The sequence below is a fragment of the Xenopus laevis genome, chromosome 7L, assembly GCF_017654675.1.
Source record: "Xenopus laevis strain J_2021 chromosome 7L, Xenopus_laevis_v10.1, whole genome shotgun sequence".
Classification (NCBI taxonomy): domain Eukaryota; kingdom Metazoa; phylum Chordata; class Amphibia; order Anura; family Pipidae; genus Xenopus; species Xenopus laevis.
In genome coordinates, this window is record NC_054383.1 from 117,626,513 (window position 1) to 117,653,097 (window position 26,585).

Sequence of the window (26,585 nt, forward strand, 5' to 3'; positions counted from 1 at the left end):
ACAATGAAGACGATATTACCCAAAGACCGATTATCCAGAAAGCTCCAGTATATCAGAATGCCATTTTCAGTAGAGTTCTATTTAAGCAATCAAATTCTTTTTCTTTACCGTTTCTCCTTTGACTCGGTAATAATAAAACATTACCTTGTGCTTGATGGTACCTGGGCTACATGAATCCATATTAGTGGCAAAACATTCCTATCGGGTTTATTTCATATTTAAATGATTTTTAGCAGACTAAGATTTCAGGGAGATTAGTCGCCCGCCGATAAATCTCGTCTACTTCTATTAATCTCCCCCAAACTGCCTCCCCTGCATTCCCGCTGGCTAGAATGTAAATCGCTGATGGGATGGAACTCAGCTTCGTTTTCCAAAGTCGCCCGAAGTTGCCTTATGAGGAAACTTCGGCAAATTCAGAAAGCAAACCTTTCCGAGTGCCATCCGTCGGTGATTTACATTCTAGCTGGCATTAAGGCAGGGAAGGCAGGTTGGGGAGATTAGTCGCCCCGAAGAAGAGGAGACTTGTCCCTGGGCGACTAATCTCCCCGAATCTTCGCGTGTGCCCTTAACATTAAGGTATGGAGATCCAAATTACGAAAAAAATGTTGATGAAAAAATCCCGGGTCTAAAGCATTTCAGATAAGCCCTATACCTGTGAATTGTTTCCAAGCACAAAAAATGCATTTGAGCCATTATTCAATGGTTCATCTTTTCATTTTTAAGTTCTATGAACTTTTTTTAATTTAGGGATATAATTATCTTTGATTAGAGGACACTATGTTTATTGTTAATCCTTCTCTTCAGTGTTCACAGTAAAACAAAGACACCAAAGCTGTAATGAGAAGGCATAAAAAAATCTCCTATTTGAAGGCAATATAAATAAAAATGCCAAATGATTGTTCCTTCTCTGTAGGGAGATAGATTGCCATTCAATACAATCTACAACGCTTGTGTGATAACCTGCAGGATTTTACATTTATTGTCCCTAGAATACAGCAATGACTAACGATATATTGACGAGGGTCAGACAAGGGGAGAACACACTTTTGAAACTAGGGGTGCCCCGACTTTACTGGTGTCAAATACAGGTACAGGATCCATTATTCGGAAACCCATTATCCTGAAAGCTCCCAATTATGGGAAGATCATCTCCCATTTTCTCCATTTTAATTTAATAATTCAAAACACATTTCCCTTTTCCTCTGTCATAATTAAACAGTATCTTGTACTTGATCCCAACTGTGATAGAATGAATCCTTATCGGGAAACAATCCTATTGGGTTTATTTGATGTTTAAATGATTTTTAGCATGTTTAAGGCATTCTGGATAACAGGTCCCTTACCTGTATTAAGAAAGTGCTTGTATCATGGACTATTAACCTCATTACATTACGCTAATATAGTCAAACCCCAATTTTACATTTTCAGGGATTTTACATTTTTTTTAAACAGTCTCTTCTTGTTGTAATGCATTTCAATCGGAGTATTTCCCAGACTTGAATTATACTTTCCCGCATGTTTCATCATAATTGTGCCCCAATTTCCATAAATACCTCTGTTTTTCTCTGGTAATGGGATTTTTCCTGCATTTAAGTATTTTTTTGTAGATTACATTTCTTTTACAGAAAACCCCTGATTTTTACAAACCCCCTTTTACATTTCTCCCGATTTTATTTTTTTTTTTCAGGTCCCCCGAAAAATGTAGAATTGAGATTTGACTGTACCCATGGCATAGACCTCCCCTCCATGCCTCCTGCCATTAACTATTAACCTGCTGGTAAGAGTGAATTTCCCCCAAAGCAATATAATTTGGGATTTGCCGGTTTCAATGGTGTCAGACAAATTATAGTCACAGCACATCTGGGTGTAACTCCCCCTGGGAGAAAATGCCACGACTTAAAAAGACCTAAAAATATTTAGTTTTGTTTGTAATTGAACAACATCCATTTCTGAAGCCATCAAACAGATTTCATACACATAGGGGCAGATTTATCAAGGGTCGAATTTCGAGTTCATGGGAGTTATTTAAAAACTTCCATGAACTCGAAATTCGACTGACTGCAATTTATTAAAAAATTAGAATTCTAATTCTAATTTATTAGAATACGCAAACTTGAATCGAATTCGAATTTTTCTCCAAAAAAAACCCCTCAAATCCAACTCCAAATTGATCCCAGGACGTCCCCCATAGGCTAAAACAGCAATTCGGCAGGCTGAAGACGGCGAATAGTCAAATTCGAGTTCTTAAATGCCCAGTATATGATACATTTTGAAAATCTAATTCGAATTCTTTAAAAAAAAAAACAAATCAAATTTTAACAATTCCCTAGTCTCATTTGGCCATAAAAAAACTCTAAAATTCAAGTTCGAATTTTCACCCTTGATAAATCTGCCCAATAGTGACTGATATAGAAGGTAAAGCTGGTTCTACATCTACAGGGCTCTACTGGGCATTATTATTATTATTCAAATAATAATTACATTCTGCAAATAATCTCTTATTTTTCCTTTCCTCTTACAGTTTCGCTCTGCTGAAAAATGACTGGTCCCTGGGAAACAGACAATGAGACATAAAGAATCAGGTACTTACAGGCTGCAGCGAGTGAGAGCGAGAGAAATGATTCCATGGTGACTTGGGTGGGATTTGAGTTATGAAATGGTCAGAAGTATTATTTATTTCTCAGGAAGGACAAACTCAAACTGAAACTGGCAGAAACGATAACTTCTTCCTGTCTGCTGGAGCATCAGCCTTTAGGCAAAGCAGAGTTACAGCAATGAACAAAATGAACAGAGGGAGCCGTATTATAAATGCAGGACAGATATTTCCGTTAATCTCTGAATGGGTTACACTAGAACTATTTAAAAAAAAAAAAAAAAATGATTGTTGAAAGGGGATGTGAAATCAAAGAAAACACAAATATAAATGTAATCAGAGCACCCCCTGGGCACTTCTGCTATTTACTTAATTTTAACATGTTTAATGTTTCATGAGATATTAGCTTAGGGGTTATATAATTAAAGGTGCAACGTTTCTTACAGTTCTAGTCACCTATACCTAACTAGCATTTACTGATCACCTGTTAAAAAAGCAATGATCTGGGCAGACTTTGTGCCTTTTATTACATATGAGGATGAATGTTGCTGTTAGGCTGTCAAGTCAACAGTCCGAGTATCAGCAGCTATCCCAGGGCAAACTGTCTGTATAAAAATCCCACATTTATGATGCTATCATTTCAGCTCCTCCAGATTGAAGCTTAAGGACCTGTGCTTTTCATATGCATTTGGCAGCACTGTATTCATAGGGGCACACAGAGGGAAGCACATAGGTTTACCAGCTGCCTACCTGTCCTCTAACTTGCAAAAAGGTGCAAAACAACCATATCTTACTGCTTTGCCTATGGCAGTTGGTAAGTAAAGCATTGACTTGCACCTGCCAATGCAGATATGCCTCAGGTACAAATCTTTTTTACAATGATCACTAAGAAGTTAGATTTTGTGCACCTTAGTAGTGATGTGCGAGTCGACTAAAAGTTGACCGGCACCCAACCCTAACCTGCCTGCTCCCAACTCTCGCTCGACCTGACCCGGCAAGGCACCTCTATTTATAGATCCACCCCATCTCTGAGGCCTATAAATAGAGGATTCTAGAATAAGGTCTGCACAAACCACCCAACCCATGGGTCCTGCAGGTTTCGGGCTGGCCTACACATCATTACCTCTTAGTGCTCCTGTACTTGCACCTGGTGCATTGTTATATGAACCCTTCTCTAAATGAGAGCTGGTATTACTGTAAATAAAACTCCTAATATCGCATAGAAGTAGCAAATGCAACATAAACCCTTAGTAAGTTTCACAAATGAAAGCTAGAAAATAGAATAAGGCTAGAAATGCTGTATTTTGTATACTAAACATAAACATGAACTTACTGCACCACAAGCCTAATCAAATAAATAATTTATGCTTTCAAAGTTGGCTACAGGGGGCCACCATCTTGTAACTTTGTTATACATCTTTGCAAGACCAAGACTGTGCACATGCTCAGTGTGGTCTGGGCTGCTTAGGGATCTTCGATAAATTATCAAAACAGTACAAGTCAAATAATATCTGCCAGAAGCTGATACAGCAATAATCAGAATATGCAGACTGCACTGGGTCCTGTGTTGTCATGTAATCTAATGTGGATTTTATAGTTTTTGTATTGTTTAATACAAACTTTCTCCAAATCTGCAGAACCAGTGACTGTTGCAAAATAATCCTCTAAATAGAATCCCAGTTTATCTGTTTAAATCTGGCTCCATGATCTTTGTCTTTAAAGGGGCAGTATAAAACCTCCTTCCACATGAGTTCAATGAACAGGGCTGGTGTTCAACATACTTTTTTGCCTATTGTTGTGAACAAAAAAAAAAAAAATCTATGGCTTTTTTTATTTCTTGAGCTAAACAGGGAAACTGAAGCTATTCCATGTTTGCTCCTTACGAGTTAAATAATTAGTAAATAAAGTTATGGGATCTATTATCCAGAAAGCTCTGGGAAGGCCATCTTTCATAGACTCCAGTATAATCAAATAATGCAATTTTTTAAAAATGATTTCCTTTTTCTCTGTAATAATAAAACAGTAGCTTGTACTCGATACAAACTAAGATATAATTAAGCCTTATTGGAGGCAAAAACAATCCTATTGGGTTTAATTAATGTTCAAAAGATATTTTAGTAGACTTAAAGGGATACCGTCATGGGAAAAAAATTTTTAAATTTAAATCAGTTAATAGTGCTGCTCCAGCAGAATTTTGCGCTGAAATACATTTCTCAAAAGAGCAAACAGATTTTTTTATATTCAATTTTGAAATCTGACATGGGGCTAGATATATTGTCAATTTCCCAGCTGCCCCAAGTCATGTGACTTGTGCTCTGATAAACTTCAATCACTCTTTACTGCTGTACTGCAAGTTGGAGTGATATCACCCCCCTCCCTTTCCACCCCCCCAGCAGCCAAACAAAAGAACAATGGGAAGGTAACCAGATAGCAGCTCCCTAACACAAGATAACAGCTGCCTGGTAGATCTAAGAACAACACTCAATAGTAAAAACCCATGTCCCACTGAGACACATTCAGTTTAATTGAGAAGGAAAAACAGCAGCCTGCCCGAAAGCATTTCTCTCCTAAAGTGCAGGCACAAGTCACATGACCCGGGGCAGCTGGGAAATTGACACTATGTCTAGCCCCATGTCAGATTTCAAAATTGAATATAAAAAAATCTGTTTGCTCTTTTGATAAATGGATTTCAGCGCAAAATTCTGATGGAGCAGCACTATTAACTGATTCATTTTGAAAAAAATGTTTTTTCCCATGACAGTATTCCTTTAAGGTGTGGATATCCAAGTTATGGATATATCCCTTTTTCAGAAAACCCCAGGTCCCAAGCATTCTGGATAACAGGTCCCATACCTGTAGTAGATAGTTCTAAATAAGCTGCTTGGGTGAGTGGTGAAACATTTGAACTGTATATCATGACCAGGATGAATTAAATCTTTATGGAAGTAAGCAGGGGTGCTGTGTTAATGAAGCGAGTTGACAAACTCACCTTAGGCAGATGGTTTACACTGGCCCTGACAGTAAGCTTTCCCCTCCATTTCTCTTTTGTTGTGACTGTTTTGTTAGCAGGAGTCTATTGTGCAGTGGGATGATCTGTGACCTGGAAATCTAATTATCTACCCCACAGGGACCAAACATAGAGTACTGGTTTGATTTAATGTGGCAACTCCTTATGATTTTGGCCAAGTCATTGTAGTGTCCCTATTGTAACTGCCTTGACAGCTGTAAAGTGCTCAGAGTCACATAGGAGAAAAATGCTATAAAAATAATTCCCCTTCCTTCTATTGCAGCCGTGTAATAAGGATAATACTTGGTAACTGTCAATGTCTACAAACTTATATTTCAATAACCCATATCTACAACAACATGCAAAGAAAGCATCTCCCATAATTCAACAGTAAAAGCTCCACAATACTGTCTCTTTATTTTGCTTACAATGCGCCTATGTATTTCTTTCCAGCTTCTATCTGTTGGTAAAAAAGGGCCAGATCTGAGGTTCTTATCAGAATAAGAGCTGTTATTGTATTATAACTCTGCAGTCTGGGAAGGTTTGGGCAAATCATGTGACTTAAATAAAGAAAAAGAATTTCTAGCAACTGGCTCTTTTGCATACAAATGAATGAGAATGACATAACTGGAAGAAAGCAGTTAGTCCCCCTGCACTCCTGGAGATGCGCAAGCAGAAAAGTTCCACCTTTTCATAGTGGAAGCAAGCGGGATTTTTGTTTGCTGCACCATGTATATGGGTTTCAGGCAAAAAAATGAATTATTTTAATGATAGTGCTCCCTGCAAAAGAAATAAGGGAAGCTATTCTTCATTTGGTGACAGTTAGAAAATGGTAATTGCAGACGTGCTTTCCTTGGCACCTCCAGGTGACAGTTTATGATTAGTAGTAAGCTGTTCTTGGTTTATTCCAGCAATGTCTTACAAATAGTGATGGGCGAATTTATTCGCCAGGCGCGAATTCGCGCGATTCGCGGCAGGCGAATAAATTTGCGAAACGCCCGCGAAAATTCGGCGGAAAAAATCACCGGTGGCAAAAAATTTTTTTTCGAAAAAACGGACGCCGGCGTCAAAAAAACGGACGCCGGCGTCAAAAAAAAAACGGGCGCCGGCGTCAAAAACGAGACGGCGCCGTTTCGCTAATTTTTTGCCGTTTCGGGAATTTTCGCGCGAAATTCGCTAATTTTTCGGCGAAGCGAAACGGCGCAAATTCGCCCATCACTACTTACAAAGACTTTGCAACTTTGTGGATCTGAGGACGGTTTGAAAAAGCAGCTCTATGGACAGTGTGTCATCCATATTAGAGATGCACTGAATCCAAGATTCTGTTCGGGATTCGGCCTTTTTCAGCAGGATTCAGATTCGGCCGAATCCTAATTTGCATATGCAAATTAGGGGCGGGGAGGGAAATGGCATGACTTTTTGTCACAAAAAAAGGAAGTAAAAAATGTTTTCCCCATCCCACCCCTAATTTGCATGTGCAAATTAGGATTCGGTTTGGTATGTAGCCGAATCTTTCACAAAGGATTTAGGGGATTAGCCTAATCCAAAATAGTGGATTTGGTGCATCCCTAATCCATATATATAACATCAAAAGTAAACTAAGTAACAAGTCTAAATATATATTCATCAATATATGAAAGTTCAGTCAATATATTCATATCCAGGTTTTTGTCCCATCGTTATGACTTCTGACTGCATCGTGAATGTGACGTTATCCGACGGCCGCTCAAGCAGAACGGATCTGTGCAGCGCCTTGAAATGGTTGAAAGTAATGGCGGCAGTGACAAGGAGGACAAGGGTTTGCCAGAATTAGCCGGAGGATGTTTACTGCGGTATGGTCATTATGTGCTGAAATTGAGGTTAACAACTTGAATTACAATAGAAAAGGAAGGAAGGCAAAATATGTACATTTATGTCATCAGAACTAAAATATATATTATTTTCTCTCATATTGCACTGGCCAAAAAACGAAATGCCTCTCACACTATTCGCAGGCAACTCTAAGCCGCAAGCTTGACTGCAGTGCAAAGTGCAATTTTCAAGGCCACATTACCATGTTTTTTATCATAATGCAGCATTTTTCCCAGAGTTCCAAGCATCAGTAGGTTCCCTTGTGCATTATTAATCACAGAATGAGTGGGTGCATTGGACTCAGCACAACTTTGCGGAAGAGAAAGGCGACAGTTTGAGTACAAGTACCCAGGGTCAAAATAGGGTGTACGAGGTTCACAGGACCGCGCTAGGGACCCACCACCCATCCAATCACCCATCACCAGCCCCTTAACCCTCCTGAGCGCACCTTATACTTAAGGAGGCCATAGATGCACCAATAATATCATAGAAATTTTTTTCCATAAAATATTCGGTGCGTGTATGGTGGGAGATGAGACGACCGATATCAGCGGAGGACTTGGATATCAGTCGGCTCGTTGATCGGGCTTGCTGGAAAATTTTGATCGGGCGTCTTTGAAGGCACCCGGCCATTGTTAGTGCTGATTCGTCAGATACAGGTGGAATTCTATTGTTTCTACTTTTATATCTGACAATTCAGCTCTACGCGTGTGTATTGAAACGAACGACCTTTCCAGGAAAGATCATAATTGTAATGCCTATGGTCCCCTTTACTTTTGCCACGATTGGGGGAGAGAGGGCAGCGGGGGAGCAACAGCAGAGGGCAGACTGTGATTGGGTATGGGTCATTGGGGCTCACCGGGTTTTTTTTCTGGTGTCCCACAAGCCCAGTCCAACCCTGATGTACCTCTAATGAATAGTATCAATAAGCACACTGATTTACACCCAAACTTGCAGTCGTCAGTGAAGCTGTAACTATCTCTTTGTACAACCAGGCTGGGCCGGAACTAGGGGTAGGCAGAGTAGGCACGTGCCTAGGGTGCAAAGCTGGGGGCACGCCAGGCACGTACTCTGTCGCCTACCCCGTGTCCGGTCCCATCTCTCCCCGACTGCCGTGTGTATCTTTAGCATAAATGCGCTTCTGCACATGCGCGCACACAATTTCGCGCATGCACGCTGGTGCACAGTTTTGCGCATGCGCAGTCAAGCATGCACTGAGGGCCCGCCAGGTTGCCTAGGGTGCCTGGCCGGGTTGGCCCGGCTCTGCAACCAGGTTATTTTGAGGATAGTATAATATTTTTAACAATATTTTCACCATGTCAATGAACCCTTAGCAGACTTGTCAGGCCTCCTGTGTTTTCTGAGAGTCACTTATATTTATACCCTGAGCAGGGGCAGTGCAATTACAAACCCATAGATTGTATTCCTGGGAGAGTCAGATATTTTCTTTCAAACAAGCGCAGAGTAAATGCTGTCTGCTGATTGGTTGCTATTGGTAAAACATTGTGACTTTTATAACAATCTCTTCAATAAGTCTTTTGGGCAGGGAAAGCCGTGCCATGTTAAGCTTCTCTCTGTATGTGTGTGTGGGGAGACGTAGGCAACACATTGCCATGGGGACTATAGGAGGCAGCTTGGTCATATGTGATGGACAAAAAAAAAATTGAATTATCTTTAACCCTTTATGAATTGATTATATAGGAAACCTAAAACGGTTATGTAATAAAAGGCACTAAGTTTACTCAGGTGTATTAACCCATAGCAACCAATCAGCAGGAAGCATTTACTGGTCACCTGGCTTAAAAGAAAACATCTTATTTGTGGCTGTGAGTTACTGCACCATAAGTTATTACATATGGGATTAGGCTTTAATGGAGACAAACTAAATGTGACAATTTAGCAAAACCATGTTGATAATGACTTATTATTGGGGGGCTGTTTCTTACACCATCTTCTTTTTTCCTTCCTTAATCATGAATATTTATCCAGTCTTCCCAATTCCATTTTCTCTACCTTTCAGTCCTCTTTTCTTAAAGGAGACATATTTTGAAAAAACAAAAATATGCCAGTGCATTATACTCTTTGAAATATAGAAGGAATGTGAAAAATGTAAAAAGATGTGTTTCGGGCTGATTTATTGAAAAATACCCAAACCCAACTAGTCCCACCCATCTGTTATGGCCCACTCAATTCTCTGGCTGTGCCGGGGAGCGGCGGCATTCAGCGCACTGCACTATATGACAGGAACCAATCAGCAGCTAGCATGACCTGATAGGGAACTGAAGCCTGTCTATGCTTGTGTGACTGCAGGACTGTGGTTAGCTGTCCCCCTCCTGCTGTGTTTCTGGCAGGAATCGTTAGGACGAGCCCACCCCTCATTTGAAACATGGACTGAAGCAGATCTACAATAAAGGAGCCATTTTTAAAAATAATATTAATTTTTAGCCCAAAGTAAAACCAGTGCTATAAATGATTTATTATTGCTTACATTATTTGGTGGATTTTAAACCAATCCTATATGTCTCCTTTAATTTTCTGTTCTTTATCATTTATTTTCTTTACCACTTTTAACATTTCTCACCAATTTTTCTGTCTCTTATTTCCTCTCCATTACTGTTTCTCCTCTTTAAAACCATTCCCCTACTGGAGTGATTAAGCAGATAACACAGAAAGCCCAGACTGAAAACCAGTACAGGTATGGGATCTGTTATCCGGAAACACGTTATCCAGAAAACTCCCATAAATTCAATTTTATCTAAAGTGTTTAAATGTATTTCCTTTTTCTCTGTAATAATAAAACAGTTGCTTGTACTTGATCCGAACTAAAACAATCCTATTGGGTTTATTTAATAATTAAATTATTTTTAGTAGATTTATGGAGATCCAAATTATGGAAAGATCCTTTTCCAGAAAAGGTCCTGAGCATTCTGGATAATAGATCAAATAACTGTACTAGAACCTCTCTGTCCATTCCTTGTAGCCTGGAGAAATGTGGCCAGAAATCACATACCAATAAATGTGAACTTTTATTAGAGCACGTACCTGATCGTATGATGGCCGCATTACTCACTTTAGAGTAGGCAAAGTCGTTACCAAAGCGAATACGATAATCACAGTAATATTTATTTTCCGAGTGTCTGGGATCGTTGATGAGGAATGTTACATTTTTGGAATGAATAATTCCACCGGCACACAGGTCTTTAGTATCAAGCAGGGATAACCCTTGCTAAATTTTTATTTGCGTGATGCAACGTTTCGGGGTGATCCCCTTTGTCAAGCATGCTTGCAAATTATGCAATTGTTACATTAGCCCCTGGTCTATAGAGGGGATAATAGCAAATTACAGTAGATGGGTTGTCACTAGTGATGGGCGAATATATTCGCCTGGCGCGAATTCGGGGCGAATTTGCGCGATTCGCCGCCAGCGAATAAATTCGCGAAACGCCCGCGAAAAAATTCGCCGGCGTCAAAAAAAAAATTCGCCGGCGTCAGAGAAAAACGGACATCAGCGTCAAAACGGACGTTTTCCGGTGAAGCGAAACGGCGCAAATTTGCCCATCACTAGTTGTCACAGCTGTCAACTGTCATGATTTTTATTGTGTTGTTTTTATTACTAAATTACACTGTTCACGTTACAAATAATCTATTCTACTATATAAAATGTTATTCCTGAACCAACAAGTATATTATTTTAGTTATAATATTGGTGTGTAGGCAGCCATCTCAGGTCATGCTGCCTAAGCCTGAACTTTCAGAAAGAGCCAGCACTGCACAATGGAACTGCTTACAGATAAACAATTGTTTAAACCCAAGGGGAATTGGTGGAAACCCAAAGGACTGAACCAGGGGTGAAGAAGTGCGTCTGTCCCCTGAGCTAGAGGGCTGAAAACTCTTGAAAAGAAAATTGGCAGTTGATCATTGTCTGGAGAGGCCATGAGGTCCACTTCCGGAAGACCCCACTTTTCAATCAGTAGGTGGAAAACCTCTGGATCAAGCTTCCATTCGTGCTTTGACAAAATCGTACGACTCAGAAAGTCTGCTTCTGATTGTGAACCGCAGGAACATAAACTGACTTCATATGATCCCGATTCTGTTCTGCCCAGCTCAGGATTGGGGACACTGCCTACCATAGAGGCCAAGTCCTGGTTCCTACTTGTTTCCTTATATAGGACCCTGCTGAGGCATTGTCCACTTTGGCTTTTACCACCATTCCTTTTATGTCTGGAGCAAAGGTTTTTCAGTGTTTGAAGCACTGCTTGTAACTCCAACACATTCGCCTGCACTTTCAGTGGAGACTTCTAAACTCCCTGGGCCACATTGCCTTCCAGGACAGCTCCCCAACCATGGGAGGAGGCATCCCTTGACCTCATCTTCCAATCAATTGGAATAAGGGGAAACCCCTTAGACAAATTTACAGGACTCATCCACCACTAAAGGTTGACCTTGAGTTGGGGAGAAAACAGAATTAACTGATTCCAATTGATTTCCTAACCATTCCAATGATTTAGGAAATAATGTTGTGCCTCCCGCATATGAAATCTGGCCCATCTGGTCATCGGAATAGAGGCTGCCATCAGACCTAGGAGAGACATAAATTGCCTTGCCGAATCTGAACTTTTACCAGTCTTATAATTCCGTCACAATGTGCTCCACTTCACTTTTGGGGACTTTGCGGACAGAAGGATATTGCCCCGGTAATGCCAGCCAGTAAGGCCTCCAACCTCCCGAGACTTTTTTCACTAGAAAAAGGGAATAAATACCCTTTTCCCTCTTTTCTTGAGGTACTACCTCCTGGTCTAAACATTATCTGCACATACTCTTCGAGGGCCTCTTTCTTTTATTGACCCTGAGGATTAAGAGAAACAAAAAATATTTCTTGAGTCGGAATAGAAGAATTGTATGCAGTAACCTCTTCTTAATACGGCAAGCACGCTGGTCTGAAATTGAGCGCTCCCAGACCTTGTGCTAAAATCTTGCCCCAACTCCAGAATCCCCCATGAAATGATTGTCAGGAGTACTTTTAAGAAGTTGGGAACAGTTTAATCTTGCTCCCCCTGATGACTGTGGAGTGACCTCCTCTCCAAGATGATTGTCTGGGGCAGTTCATGCCAAGGTATCTGTAGTTACTGGCATAACCTCTAGCTCGACTTGAGCCTCAAAAAAAAAACCTTTAAAGAGCTGGGTGTTTGACTTCTTCTTTTCCTGTGGCCTTTGCCATGACCTCTTCCAGCCTAGGACTAAAGAGATTTCCTCCAACTTAAGGCAAGTTACATGGACTCAGCTTAGACACTTTATCCATGCTCCAAGATCTGAGCCATAGGGCTCTTCTTGCTGATACCGACACTGCCATGGATATGGAAGCAAAATTTGTTAAATCCACTGCGACATAAAAGCTACTGCCATTTTCAATTCAGATAATCCAGCACTGATGTCGGCTGTATCTGTACCTCCTGAGATAGCTTTGTCTGAGCTGTTGATGCACAAGGAGGCTGCTTTTGCCACCGCAACTAGAGCTGAAACTGCAGGTTTACACGAGGCTCTTGCCACTTTATATGCTTTGCAAAGCTCTGTCTCCACTTTTCTATCCATGGGATCTCTTAGGACTGACGAATTGTCAGTAGGCTAAGTTGTTTTCCTCACCAAATGAATTGCAGAATCCCAGGTTTTTCCGCTCATCCCCATTCTGTAGAATTAATTCAGCCACTTCCGGAAAAAGAGGAACAAATTGTTTCAGCTTAGAAGAAGAAGGGAATACCTTAGACTTCTGGGATTCCGCTGTCCTCTGATCAAATTGATCAAAATGAAGAATTAAGGCTAAATCAAGTATGAAGATGCTGTTTCTTCTTCTTCCTCTTCAGAAAAATTCAGATACTGGTCTCTCAAGACTTTCATCCTCAGAGGAAATCAGAGGAATCCTCTCTGGACACTGAAGGTCCTGGATCAAAGGGGACTCCACTAATAGCCGTACTCTGTAGCAAAATGCTAAAGCATGAACTCCTTTTTTTTTTTCTGGCAATGGAGCATCAAAGCAGCCTGCACAACTTGAGAAGGAGCCAACAGCCTACTAAAATGGTGACCAAGCTCTTTAAAATGCTTAATAGCGCCCCTCTAGGGTTGCCACCTTTTAAAAAAATCTCCACCGGCCAGTGGAGGGGGCAGGAATAAAACGGTGGGCCCTAACGGCGGGTCATGCCGTCAAATGGGGCGGAGCCACTGTGTGCGTTTGGCAAGAAGCCGGCAGCTACATTGCCGGTAAATTTGTAATACCGGCCCCGGCCTTGGCAGGTGTTTTACCGGATAGGCCGGTAAAATACCGGCCAGGTGGCAACACTATGCCCCTCTGATGTCAGGACTCACCTTGAATGTGTGCGCATCAGACCTTGTGCACAACAAAAGGTGTACGCCTAAAACGCATGCATGGAATACAGCGAACAATGAAAACATTTTTCAGGTGTAAAAACACAGAGAGAAAACCAAAGAGGGATAAACCAAGAAACAAGGGCAGCTGTAACTGAGGCTATAAGATCACCAGTACAGAATCTCCTTGGTGTACTATGAGCAATACAGGAGAACAATAAGCATTGTGTGAAAAACCAAACGTTTCTGTAAAACAGGCATTTAATTACCTGACGGAATCAGAAGACCTGAATGAAGACTAAGCAAAAAAGAGGGGCTGGGTCCTTCATCGTTTTTTTGGGGGGAGGGACAGAGCTAACCGGGGTATGGGGGCAGGGCAAATAACCGTAGTATTGCTGATGTGAAGTGGCCAGGAAAAACAGCTATTATCTATAATTCATTTCATGTGAGAGAAATGACTTATTGATTTCAATGCATTTGGTGTAAGAAAAAGGCAAAAAAAAACCACCCATTTATTTCAATGCATTTGGCTAATTTTGCCAAAATTACACAAATTTTTAAGCGTTTTCGCAGATTTTCAGAGAGGCGAAAAGGGGTGGGTCGCCATTCATTAAACTTTTAGTATGTTATAGAATGGCCAATTCTGAGCAACTTTTCAATTGGCCGTCATTAGTTATTTATTTTTATAGTTTTTTAATGATTTTTTAATGATTTGCCTTTTTCTACTGATGCTTTCTAGCTTTCAAATGCTCTGTAAGGCTACAAATAAATTGTTCTTGCTACTTTTTACTCAATTTCTATTCAGACTCTCTCCTATTCAAATTCCAGTCTCTTATTCAAATCAATGCATAATTGCTAGGGTAATTTGGACTCTAGCAACCAGGTTGCTTAAATAGCAATCTAGAGATCTGTGATATAAAATAAACACAAAAAAATAACAAATAAAAAACCAATTGCAGAATATCACTCTCTACAACATACTAAAAGTTAAAGGGATCCTCTCATTGGAAAACATGTTTTTTTTCAAAACACATCAGTTAATAGTGCTGCTCTAGCAGAATTCTGCACTGAAATCCATTTCTCATAAGAGCAAGTAGATTTTTTTATATTTAATTTTGAAATCTGACATGGGGCTAGACATATTGTCAGTTTCCCAGCTGCCCCAAGTCATGTGACTTGTGTCTGCACTTTAGGATGGAACTACTTTCTGGCAGGCTGTTATTTCTCTTAATTAATGTAACTGAATGTGTCTCAGTGGGAATTGGCTTTTACTATTGAGTGCTGTTCTTAGATCTACCAGGGAGCTGTTATCTGGTTACCTTCCCATTGTTCTTTTGTTAGGCTGCTGGAAGGGGGTTATATCACTCCAACTTGCAGTACAGCAGTAAAGAGTGACTGAAGTTATCAGAGCACAAGTCACATGACTGGGGACAGCTGGGAAACTGACAATATGTTAAGCCCCATGTCAGATTTCAAAAACTGAATATAACAAACTCTGTTTGCTCTTTTGAAAAACGGATTTCAGTGCAGAATTCTGCTGGAGCAGCACTATTAACTGATGCGTTTTGAGAAAAACATGTTTTCCCATGACAGTATCCCTTTAATTAAAATGTGAACAACTACTTTAAGGAATCATAAATCAACTCCTGCTTGTTTAATACTGGAAATATCCCATTATAGCTTGCCTTTTAATTTTTCCACAAACTGCTTTGCTTGCCTCTAGCTCATACTCTGCAATATAAGTTGTCTAACAAATATATTGATTTTCTAGAAGTCATGCCTATACACTAGCAAGCAATATGCGCACCCTTCAAACAATTCAGAGGTGAGAACCCTGATTTGAGATTTTAGAATATCCAGCCAACGACCTCTAAGTTTTTTTTTTTTAATGAACCACAACTCCATGCTCCTTCTAATAACAACTAGAGGGACACAGGTTGGACATATTTAAGATATGTAGAAAATAAAGCGGAACAATTATTACACACTACAATGGTAGCAAATAAAGTGTTTTACCTTTAACTCTAATCTGAAGGGGATCACTGCGGTCAGACTGTAGCTGCAGGTTATTTGCCATTATTTTTGTAAATCTGCAGGTATATTGTCCAGCATCCCGCTCATCCGTCTGTTTGATTTTATAATAAAATATACTGGCCATTTTTGCCATCTTCAACAACTAAACGATTGTTTTTGTAAAGTGAAAAGTTGACATCTTCATAGCGAGAAGAGCATATTATTGTAATGGGGTCTCCAGGCTGCACGATCTTCCGAGGGTCTGCAGCGATCATTGGCCGTGGGAATGTTTATTTAATTAAACTTATTAGAAGGTTTTAATTAACCAAGCAAGTTCTCTTTATCAGCGCAAGCACTTGATATCTAAAAAATTGATTGGTTCACGATATAATTTAGATAATTAATTTAATTTATTCGAGAGTGCGGGGGCTTTTACTATCTTTTTCTCATTTACAAATAGTTAACAGTAATTCACGCCTCCGATTCTCCACGAGGTAATATTTAAACTTAAAGGACTGCCTTCCTTCTCTGTATTTTTAGTTTGAGGATAAGGTCACACTGAGCGTTTCGGGGAGATTTAGTCGCCTGGCGATTAATCGGCTCGTCTTTGCGCAGACCAATGTCCTAGAACGCCTTCCCTCACATCCCCTGAGCATCATTGCTCACGAAAAAAGGGCCAATAAGAGAAAGGAGAGTCATGGTTGACAATACGGGTAACCAAAGACAGCCGAGATGATGGAAGATGATGAAGAAGTGGATAATAACGTGAAACTGAAATATGGGGAAACCACAAATGAAAACCAGGACAGAAGGCGATAGGAAAAAAGAAATGCATCGTTGCCTTTAAAATAACTTTTAGTATGTTATATAATTGCTTATTATAAGCAACTTTTAAATTTTTTATTTTTGTATAGTTTTTTTCATTATTTGTCTTCTTCTGACACTTTCAGATAGAGGGGGGGTCACTGACCTCATCTCAAAACAGATTTATTGTTTTTGCTACTTTTTATTACTCATTGTTTCTATTCAGGCCCTTTCCTATTCATATATCCGTCTCTTATTTAAATCGCTGCATGGTTGCTAGGGTAATTTGGACCCTAGCAACCAGATTGCTGAAACTGCAAACTGGAGAGCTGCTGAATACAAAGCTAAATAACTGGAAAAAAAAAACATCCTGGGCATTAGCCCTGCTGCTCCTCTTTTACAGAAACAACCATCTCCAATAAAATACTTCAGCTCTCCAGGAAGGATGGGGATTTCAGAGAGTTGTAGTTCTGCTGAAAAATATTGGCTCTCTCTACTATAGATTATAAAGAGGAACTAAACAAGAACAATCTAATTTAGCAATGAATTTAGTAGAAATGAGAAGTGGTTAAAGAGAGCCGGGCACATAGGTGCTATAGAGAAAGGTATAAGGCGCAGGCAGTGACAATGTTATTCTTAGGAAAGTGAATGTGTGAACGTGTAGTTAAACAGAAGTTTTGTTGCTGCTCAGTAACCTTAGTTGACAGTTACGGCTGTTCTTGCAAAACTACAACCCCCAGCATACCGCTACCAGAATAATGGGTACTGTATTCCTACAAGTTGAAGCATGAAATCATGCCTTCCCTGAATCAGTCATTCCGGGTCAAATAATAATTATTTTTATTATTGTTTTTGTTTACCTTAAAACTAACTGCTAGCATGTTATAGAGAGTGATACTCTGATACAATTTGCAATTGGTCTTCATTTTTTATTATTTGTGTTTTTTTTAAATTATTTGGCTTTTTGTTCGACAGCTCTTCAGCTTGCAGTGTCAGCAATGTGTTTGCTATAGTCCAAATTATGCACCATGCGTGGATTTGAATGAGGGACTGGAATATGAATCGGGGACGGGTGTTAATCGAAAGATGAGTAATCAATTGTATTACAGTTGCCTAACAGAGCATTTGTTTTTTAGATGGGGTCAGTGACTACCATTTAAAGCTGGATATAAACTATGGGCCCACTGGAGCTGCTTCAGAGCCCCCCTGCCACAGCATCAAATGCCCCCTTCCTGAGCAGCAAACCCCCCGCAAATACCTTTTTATTCTTGTGCCTGCAGGGGCCAGGTAGGGAGGATTAGGAGCTGGTCTGGGCCGGCTGGGCCCACCGGGTTTTTTCCCAGTGTCCCACTGGCCCAGTCTGACCCTGATGAAGTCCAATTGAGAAGTTGCTTAGAATTGAAGCACCCCTTTAAAGGTCTTCAACACAGTGCTTTTATAGGGTCATTTCAGCTGCGACCAGGTTGCTAGGGTCAAAAATGACTCTAGCAACCAGGCAGTGGTGTAAATGACAGGCAGAGTAATAGGAGGTGGCCTGAATAGAAATAATAAGTTATGAAAATGAGCAATAAGAACAACATTGTAGCGTCACAAAGCAATAGGATATGGACTGCTGGGGTCAGTGACCCCCATTTAAAAGCTGGAAAGAGTCAGAAGAAGAAAGCAAATAACGAAGAAGGCAAATAATGGGGAAAAAAAACCTATAAAAAACTACAAAAAGTAAAAAGTGAAGCTCAGCCAGAAAACTTGCTCAGAATTGGCCATTCTATAACATAGGTAACGTGAAGGTGATTTAATGGCAATCTTGCATTTGTTAGTAAGATCCATCCAAATTAGTACTAAACCCATTTGCCTGTGTAATCTCAGAAAAACAGCACCCCAAGGAACCTGCAACACCCTCGCTAATCCAGAAAATACATCCCAAAGATGGAATCTGGATCGCATCCCCTTTATCCTCTCTCCCAACCCCAGACATGAGGAAATGAGAAGAGGAAGAAGCAGATGAGGTAGAAAGATGCGGCAGTTTTTACTCCTGGCTGATCAGTCTGTGATTAGTGTATTGAACTGAAATCCTGGAAAAACAAGTATCAAGGATATAACTAGTGCGGATTTGTGGAAAGGCCACCTAGGCCCGGGCGGCAGGATTTTAGGGGGGTGGCATGCTGCCCAACCACACCCACATTGGTTCAATAACACTGGGGATGCGCTGGAGATACAATAATTTTTTAAATCTCCTGTGCGCCAATCCCCATTGATCCTGTAGTGGGCCTAGGGGCGCCCACTATCTAAATCCGGCCCTGAGTGCGGAAGCAGACCCTGCGGCTGCAGAGGGGCCCTGGATGAATAGGGGGCCCCATGAAGCCCTAATTGATTAGCGATTTCAATATGTATTGGAAAACAGCTCAACCGCTGGATATTTTTGGGGGACTAAATCAATTTGTTGTAGGGCCCAGTAACATCTAGTTCTGACACTGCCGTGTATCTGGTGATGTCAAGTCCTGGCTAAGGAATCCCACATTCGTATTAGATATTCATGATAAATTAATGAAATAGAAAGACAGTGAGGGGCCCCATGCTGATGCTCATTGACTCCTTCATCAATATTGGAGCCCTACATTGAATAGCTTGCCCCCAGACCCCTCAGGCTTTTAGGACTGCCCTGCTCTGGTTATTACAATAGAGAGAAATTGACGCATACTCACAGGCAACTGTACAGAACATACAAGTATCCATGCTTTATGCCAAGTCTGCTGAGGATCTGTGTCTGATAAGAAACTAAAGCACGGCACAATTAAACTGCTTGGTTATTGGCTCATTCCTTCCTGATTGCATGTAAATTGCAATAAATGCAATAGTTTTTGTTCTGTTCTGAGGAATTAAATTAGAGAAATGACAACACTGTGGGAGGAAGAAAGACTTGAGTCTATTCCTAGAGAGAATTAATTCTGTCATTATGGGATGTACAACATGCATATCTATGTAGTAGAGCCGTGTAGTTTTGGAAAACTCACTTATAAATGTAATATCTGAAGTACTAGTAGGGCAGAGACACGCGCTGCTATTTCGGGAAATTAGTCGCCCAGGGACAAATCGCTTCTTCTTTGGGTGACTAATCTCCCCAAACTGCCTCCCTGCAAGCTAGATCTAAATGGCCAGTGGGATGGCAATCAGATCGCTTCGGCTTTCCGAAGTCGCCCAAAGTTTCCTTGTGAGGCAATTTGGAGCGACGATGGAAAGTGAAGTGCTCCGAGTACCATCCCGCCGGTGATTTAAATTCTAGCCGGCGGGAAGCCTTTTCAGGGAGATTAGTAGTCCGGAGAAGAGGCGATTTGTCGATGGGCAACTAAATCTCCCTGAATCTTAGCGTGTGCACTTACCCTTAAAGGCAACCATTTTTATGCGCACAACCATTTTTGTCCAAATGCATTAAGGTAAATTGGCGTCAAATTAATTTATACGAGAGACAATTTTTACGTGCGCAACTTTTTTGTCGCAGCTAATTTTTCCGTGGCAAATTTTTGCAGCAGTTTTGCAAAAAAAATTCACAGGTGGCTAAGTGCGGAAACCCGCCGTGAATCCATGCCTGGCGAATAAATTTGCTCGTACTACTCATGTTGAATGGCGGCAACTTCCCAATCCATAGGTTATAGTTGTGGTTCACCTTTAAGTTAACTTTTATTATGTTAAAGAATGGCTAATTCTAAGCAACTTTTCAATTGGTCTTCATTTTTTAAATATCGTTTTTGGATTATGTTCCTCCTTCTTGTGATTCTTTCAAACGGGGGTCACAGATTCCATCTACATAACAAATGTTCAGTGAGGCTACACATCTACTCTCTACATCATACTAAAAGATAATTTAAAGGCGAACAACCCCTTTAAAGCACAAAGCTTTCTTGTGCCATATTTATGATAACGGGTGCAACAGATGCGAGAACACATTTCATAAATGCCCCCCACACCATATTCAGTTTCCAGGAGTTGGTACAGCTTTGAGGTGATGCACATAGATGAGTGCCACAAATTAGTGTGATTTCTAGTAAACAGCAGTAAAGACAGGTGACTCAGCAGTCACAACAGAGTGGTTATTAGCTAATTTCTTTCCTGATTGCATCTCAACAATACATGCAATAGTTTTTGTTCTGTTCTCAGGAATTAAATTAGAGAAATGACAGCACTGTGGGAGGAAGAAAGACTTGAGAATTAATTCCGTCATTATGGGATGTCCAACATGCATATCTATGTAGTAGAGCCGTGTAGTTTTGGAAAAGCTCACTTATAAATGTAATATCTGAAGTACTAGTAGGGCAGAGACACACGCTGCTATTTCGGGAAATTAATCGCCCAGGGACAAATCGTTTCTTCTTTGGGTGACTAATCTCCCCAAACTGCCTCCCTGCAAGCTAGATCTAAATGGCCAGTGGGATGGCACTGGCATCGCTTCGGCTTTCCGAAGTCGCCCAAAGTTTCCTTGTGAGGCAACTTGGGGCGACGATGGAAAATGAAGTGCTCCGAGTACCATCCCGCCGGTGATTTAAATTCTAGCCGGCAGGAAGGCTTTTCGGGGAGGTTAGTAGTCCGGAGAAGAGGCGATTTGTCGATGGGCGACTAAATCTCCCTGAATCTTAGCGTGTGCACTTACCCTTAAAGGCAACCATTTTTATGCGCACAACCATTTTTGTCCAAATGCATTAAGGCAAATTGGCGTCAAATTAATTTATACGAGAGACAATTTTTACGTGCGCAACTTTTTTGTCGCAGCTAATTTTTCCGTGGCAAATTTTTGCAAAATAAATTCACAGGTGGCTAAGTGCGGAAACCCGCCGTGAATCCATGACTGGCGAATCAATTTGCTTGTACTACTCGTGTTGAATGGCGGCAATTTCCCAATCCATAGGTTATAGTTGTGGTTCACCTTTAAGTTAACTTGTATTATGTTAAAGAATGGCTAATTCTAAGCAACTTTTCAATTGGTCTTCATTTTTTTAATATCGTTTTTGGATTTTTTTCCTCCTTCTTGTGATTCTTTCCAACTTTCAAATGGGGTTCACAGATTCCATCTACATAACAAATGTTTAGTGAGGCTACACATCTACTCTCTACATCAGTGATATCCAACCAGTAGCTCGTGAGCAACTGGTTCCTCCCAGTGGCCTCAAAGCAGGTGCTTATTTTTTAATTCCAGGTCTGGAGGCAAGTTTTGGCTGCATAAAATACAGTTGTACTGCCAAACAGAGGCTCAATGTAGTTTGATAATCCACATAGGGGCTACTGAATGGCCAATCACAGCCCAAGAACATTTTTCATGCTAGTGTTGCTCCCCAACTCCTTTTACTTCTGAATGTTGCTCACGGGTTCTAAAGGTTGGGGATCCCTGCTCTACATCATACTAAAAGATAATTTAAAGACGAACAACCCCTTTAAAGCACAAAGCTTTCTTGTGCCATATTTATGATAATGGGTGCAACAGATGCGAGAACACATTTCATAAATGCCCCCCACACCATATTCAGTTTCCAGGAGTTGGTACAGCTTTGAGGTGATGCACATAGATGAGTTCCACAAATTAGTGTGATTTCTAGTAAACAGCAGTAAAGACAGGTGACTCAGCAGTCACAACAGAGAAGTTGCTACGTGCCTGTACATCTCTGCTAATAGGCATCCTGTAATATGTATCCTGTTTTAATTCCTGCTTCTTTTTAGACAAGCACTAGTTATGTTGGGGTTGGGATTTCCACAACCCGCACCCGACCATAACCCGAGGGCCGTATTTACATAGCGAGCGCCCCTCAGCCCACTGCCGTACGTCACCCCTGTCCAGTCTCCTTTTGTGCAAAATTTCACTATTGGGACCAGAGCAATGGGGATTGGCGCACGGGAAATTAAAAAAATGATTGTATCTCCTGTACATCCCCAGTGTTTTTGAACCAATGTGGGTGTGGTTGGACAGCATGCCACCCCCTAAAATCCTGCCGCCCTAAGCCTGGGCCTAGGTGGCCTTTCCACAAATCCAGGCCTGCTTAATCCGCCCTTCCTTAGCCAGCACCCGCCCGCATCCGACCTCCGGATTTCTTTTATAGACCCGCGCCGACCCGTCCTGCCGATGATGTCACAAAAGAGGTGGGGTGAGGAGGCGCAGCGTCTATAAAAGAAGAACCAGGAAGTCGGAAGCCGGCATTTGACGGTCGAGACGGGGAGAGCAGGAGAAGAGCTCAACCAGCATCCTCCCCACTACCCGTGAACAAGAGCGTGAGGTCGGCCCAAACCTGCTCGACCCGCTGGTTCTGTGGTAATCGGCCTGCCCGCACATCACTAACAAGCACCCAGTCTATACAGCAATACCTTCGCCTTGTCATGCTAGATACTGACCCAGACCCAGGACTGGAGGCCCACGGGTAGGGTTGCCACCTTTTCTGTCCTTTTTATATATTTATCTTTTTTCCCTATTAATAACATTAGGATAAGCCATAATTTTTACTGGCCAGGTGGCAACCCTACCACCGGGGCTTCCACCACAGGGCCCCCCACCTCACCCTCCAGGCTCCCCCGCTGGGCTCCCCTGCCCCCACTCCAGGCCCCCTACTTCTGTTGCCACCCCTCTAGGGGCCCCCCATCCCAGCCACAACCCCACTCAGGCAGGCCTGGATTTGTGGAAAGGCCACCAAGGCCCGGGACTAGGGCGGCAGGATTTTAGGGGGGCGGCATACTGCCCAACCACACCCACATTGGTTCAAAAACACTGGAGATGCGCTGGAAATACAATAATTTTTTTAATTCCCATGTGCCAACCCCCATTGCTCCCATCCAGATGATGAATATTTGCAAGAATAAAGGGGAGGGGACAGGAGCGACGAATGGCAGTGGGCCTAGGGTGCCCACCTGCACTCAGGGTCCCTATGGGTTCCTATGCTGTAGTTGCAGTTGCGATCAGTTGGCAGCACAGGCTGTAGGCAGAGCCCATCTGGTTTTTATCCAGTGTCCCGCTGGTCCAGTCCGACCCTGTCCAGATCCATTTCCCATGTTGAAATAACAATGGGTAGAGAACAGCTCTAAGTGGCACAAGAGAATCCTGTACTTACAGAGGTCTAAATTTATTTTTGTATAGCACAAGAAAATATGCTTAGCAGCTTTCCAAAACATACCTCCCAACATTTTGGAAGTAAAAAGAGGGACAAAAATTTTTTTCCGCACATAGCGCAGTAATTTTTTTGACCACACCCCTTTCTGTGGCCACACCCCCTAATTACCATGTTTGGTTTACAAAATTTGGCAGGTTATAAAAGTTTGAAAATATTTCTCCTTATCTAAACTGTATTTTTGTGTCTCAAAATTGTTACAAAGTATCTTATTTGCACCTGTTAGCTGTTCTGGGCTCTCTGCTAAAAGCCAGTTAAGTGAGAAACTTTGTTTCTTTTTCTGGCTGTTCAGTGCAGAGAAAAGAGGGACTTTCCAGTACAAATGAGGGACTGCGGGTTGAGCTGTCAAAAGAGGGACTGTCCCTCCGAAAAAGGGACAGTTGGGAGGTATGCCAAAATACAGTCATTAAAGGATAAGTTAACCTTTAAAATAAGTGAATGTAAAATTGCTAAGTGCTAAGCACTTTTGTCATTTACAGTAACTATTTTTTTTTAAGATTCCAACATTGAGGGATATGTTTATGGTTTATGAGTGTGATCCAGTCGAGGAAGTTGTCGGAAGAAAAGAAAAAAAGGGGGCCGGTCTGATGTTCTTCTGTTTAGGGAACCATGAGAGAAGTTATCTGAAGTTTCTGATGTGGTTTCCTAACCAGATAAAAATCACACCAGCCCTGGTTCTTTCTTCTGATAAGTTTCTTGACTGGATCACGATCAGAAACTGACAAACAGGCGTGGCTGTTGTAACAAAATTCATTCCTATTAACAGCACCTACTTTCCTTAGCCCAAAGTCATTAGGACATGGAATGGCTCTTGAAAGTGGTATCTGTCTGGTTTATATTCTCTGCGCTGCTGGCTCTGACTGCTTAAACATAGAAAAGACTTAAAGGAGAATTGATTCCTGTTATGTTATGAGCCAGACCCATAGAACACACAAAGGTATATAAATAAACATTATACATTATACATAATACATTACTCCTCAAACCCCTGCAGGTGCTCCTACTTAGCCACCATGGAGTAGGACGCATGCATGTGAATACCCACCATGGGCAGCTCATTTACACTCATATAGTAGGAGCCAATCAGAATTCACCTAACAGTTTGATGGGTGAAATGCATCATGGAGCTTTTTTTTTTTTTTTGCATTTTGCTTTAACAAGTCTGAAGTGTAATAATGAAGGGTAAGAGTTTTATGCTTCACCACCATAACTCATATAGTCGTTTTAGGAGTCACTATGTACATTATGCTCAGAGCAGGAAGAAAAGTGCAAGAAACGAGAGCAATAAGTCATGCTTTCTGGATTTTGCAAACTGCCCTGCATATAGAATACAGCACTGCCTGCATTTGCAGCTCTGTATTCATAATGGATAAGAGTAATGCTGCACTTCTGTCCAGGGTCTAATTTAATGACCCCTTATGTCTCAACCTCACAAGTGAAGAGCTTTTTTTAAAAGGAGAAGAAGTAGCTAGAAATGTTGTACATTATGTTTTGTGCTTCTGTACCAGCCCAAGGCAACCACAGCCCTTTAGCAGTAAAGATCTGTGTCTCCAAAGATGCCCCAGTAGCTCCCCATCTTCTTTTCTGCTGATTCACTGCACATGCTCTGTGCTGCTGTCACTTACTGAGCTTAGGGACCCACTCACAATATACAGTACACATAGAATAGAAATGTCACAATATGCAGCTGCATCACTACCTGGTATGGAAACTGCTCTGTACCAGATCGCAAGATCCTGCAGCGGGTGGTGAGCACAGCGGAAAAGATCATTGGGGTCTCGCTTCCTGCCATTATGGATATTTACCACACCCGCTGTCTCCAGAAGGTGACCAGCATTGTCAGGGATAGCACCCACCCTGCACATGATCTCTTTACCCTCCTGCCATCCTGTAAAAGATACCGCAGTACTCGAGTGCCGACTTCCAGAATGCGAAACAGTCTATTTCCACAAGCCATCAGGTATCTCAACTCCCAAGGACTGAACTAAATATATTCATAAGGAACTGAAATGTCCACTTTGCCCAGCATGTCCGTGTACTAGAGTTATTGTATAGCACCGGGAGGTTCTGGAGAAACATCAATTCGTTTCTACTATGTACTGTATTTACTGTATATGGCTGAAATGACAATAAAATCCACTTGACTTGACTGGATGAAAATAACAAGTCATTTACATTACAATCTGAAAGCAGAGAATATAATTTTCTCTCATGTTGGATATTTTTCTTGTGGACCGAACTAGGTAGGAAAGAATGGATTGAATATGAGGGAATGTGTAATGTGTATGTGTTAGGACTCAGCTGTTATGATAGTATATATATCATTGTGGAGTTAAAGGCAGAGCCGGCCAACCCGGCCAACCCGGCCAGCCACGGCGCCGGCTGAGTGCACTCTTGGTTGCGCATGCGTGAAAATGCTCTCAAGTGCGCATGCGCGATACTGCGATTGAGCGTGCTTGCGCGAAACGGTGTGCGTGCATGCGCAGAAGCCCATTTGAGCAAAAAAATCCAGCCTCAGTCGGGGACAGACGGTACCAGACACGGTGTAGGCGACACAGCAGGTACGTGCCTGCCCCCCTCCCAGCTTTGCGCCCTAGGCACCTGCCTACTCTGCGTACCCCAAGTTCTTGCCCTGGTTAAAGGGCACCTATTACGAAAAATAATTTCCCTCACTGAAGGTGCGGCCTATTAGGCACCCAATTCCAATCCCCTACATCTATTCTGAATCTGTAGTGTTTGCACTGACCTCCGTTCAGATTTCAATTCATTGCTGCTAGTGATGGGCGAATTTCGTTTCCCAGAAAAATTCGCAAATTTCCTGCGA

General features: G+C 41.6%; 1 protein-coding gene across 2 annotated transcripts in view; it reads right to left on the reverse strand.

Moving 5' to 3' along the window:
- Positions 1–19,384, reverse strand: part of LOC108695904 (immunoglobulin superfamily member 1) — a 40,292-nt gene extending 20,908 nt beyond the window's left edge. Inside the window, exons 1-2 of one of the 2 annotated variants that reach the window (XM_041569610.1) lie at positions 19,328–19,384; positions 2,591–2,749 (exon numbers count right to left, since the gene is read on the reverse strand). In XM_041569610.1, the coding sequence (XP_041425544.1) occupies positions 2,591–2,627 (37 nt within the window). In that variant the 5' untranslated portion in view covers positions 2,628–2,749; positions 19,328–19,384. Of the gene's footprint in view, positions 1–2,590; positions 2,797–19,327 lie in introns of those variants that run through there. The other variant, XM_018224853.2, reaches the window with a different exon arrangement.
- Between the last annotated feature and the right edge of the window lie 7,201 nt (positions 19,385–26,585).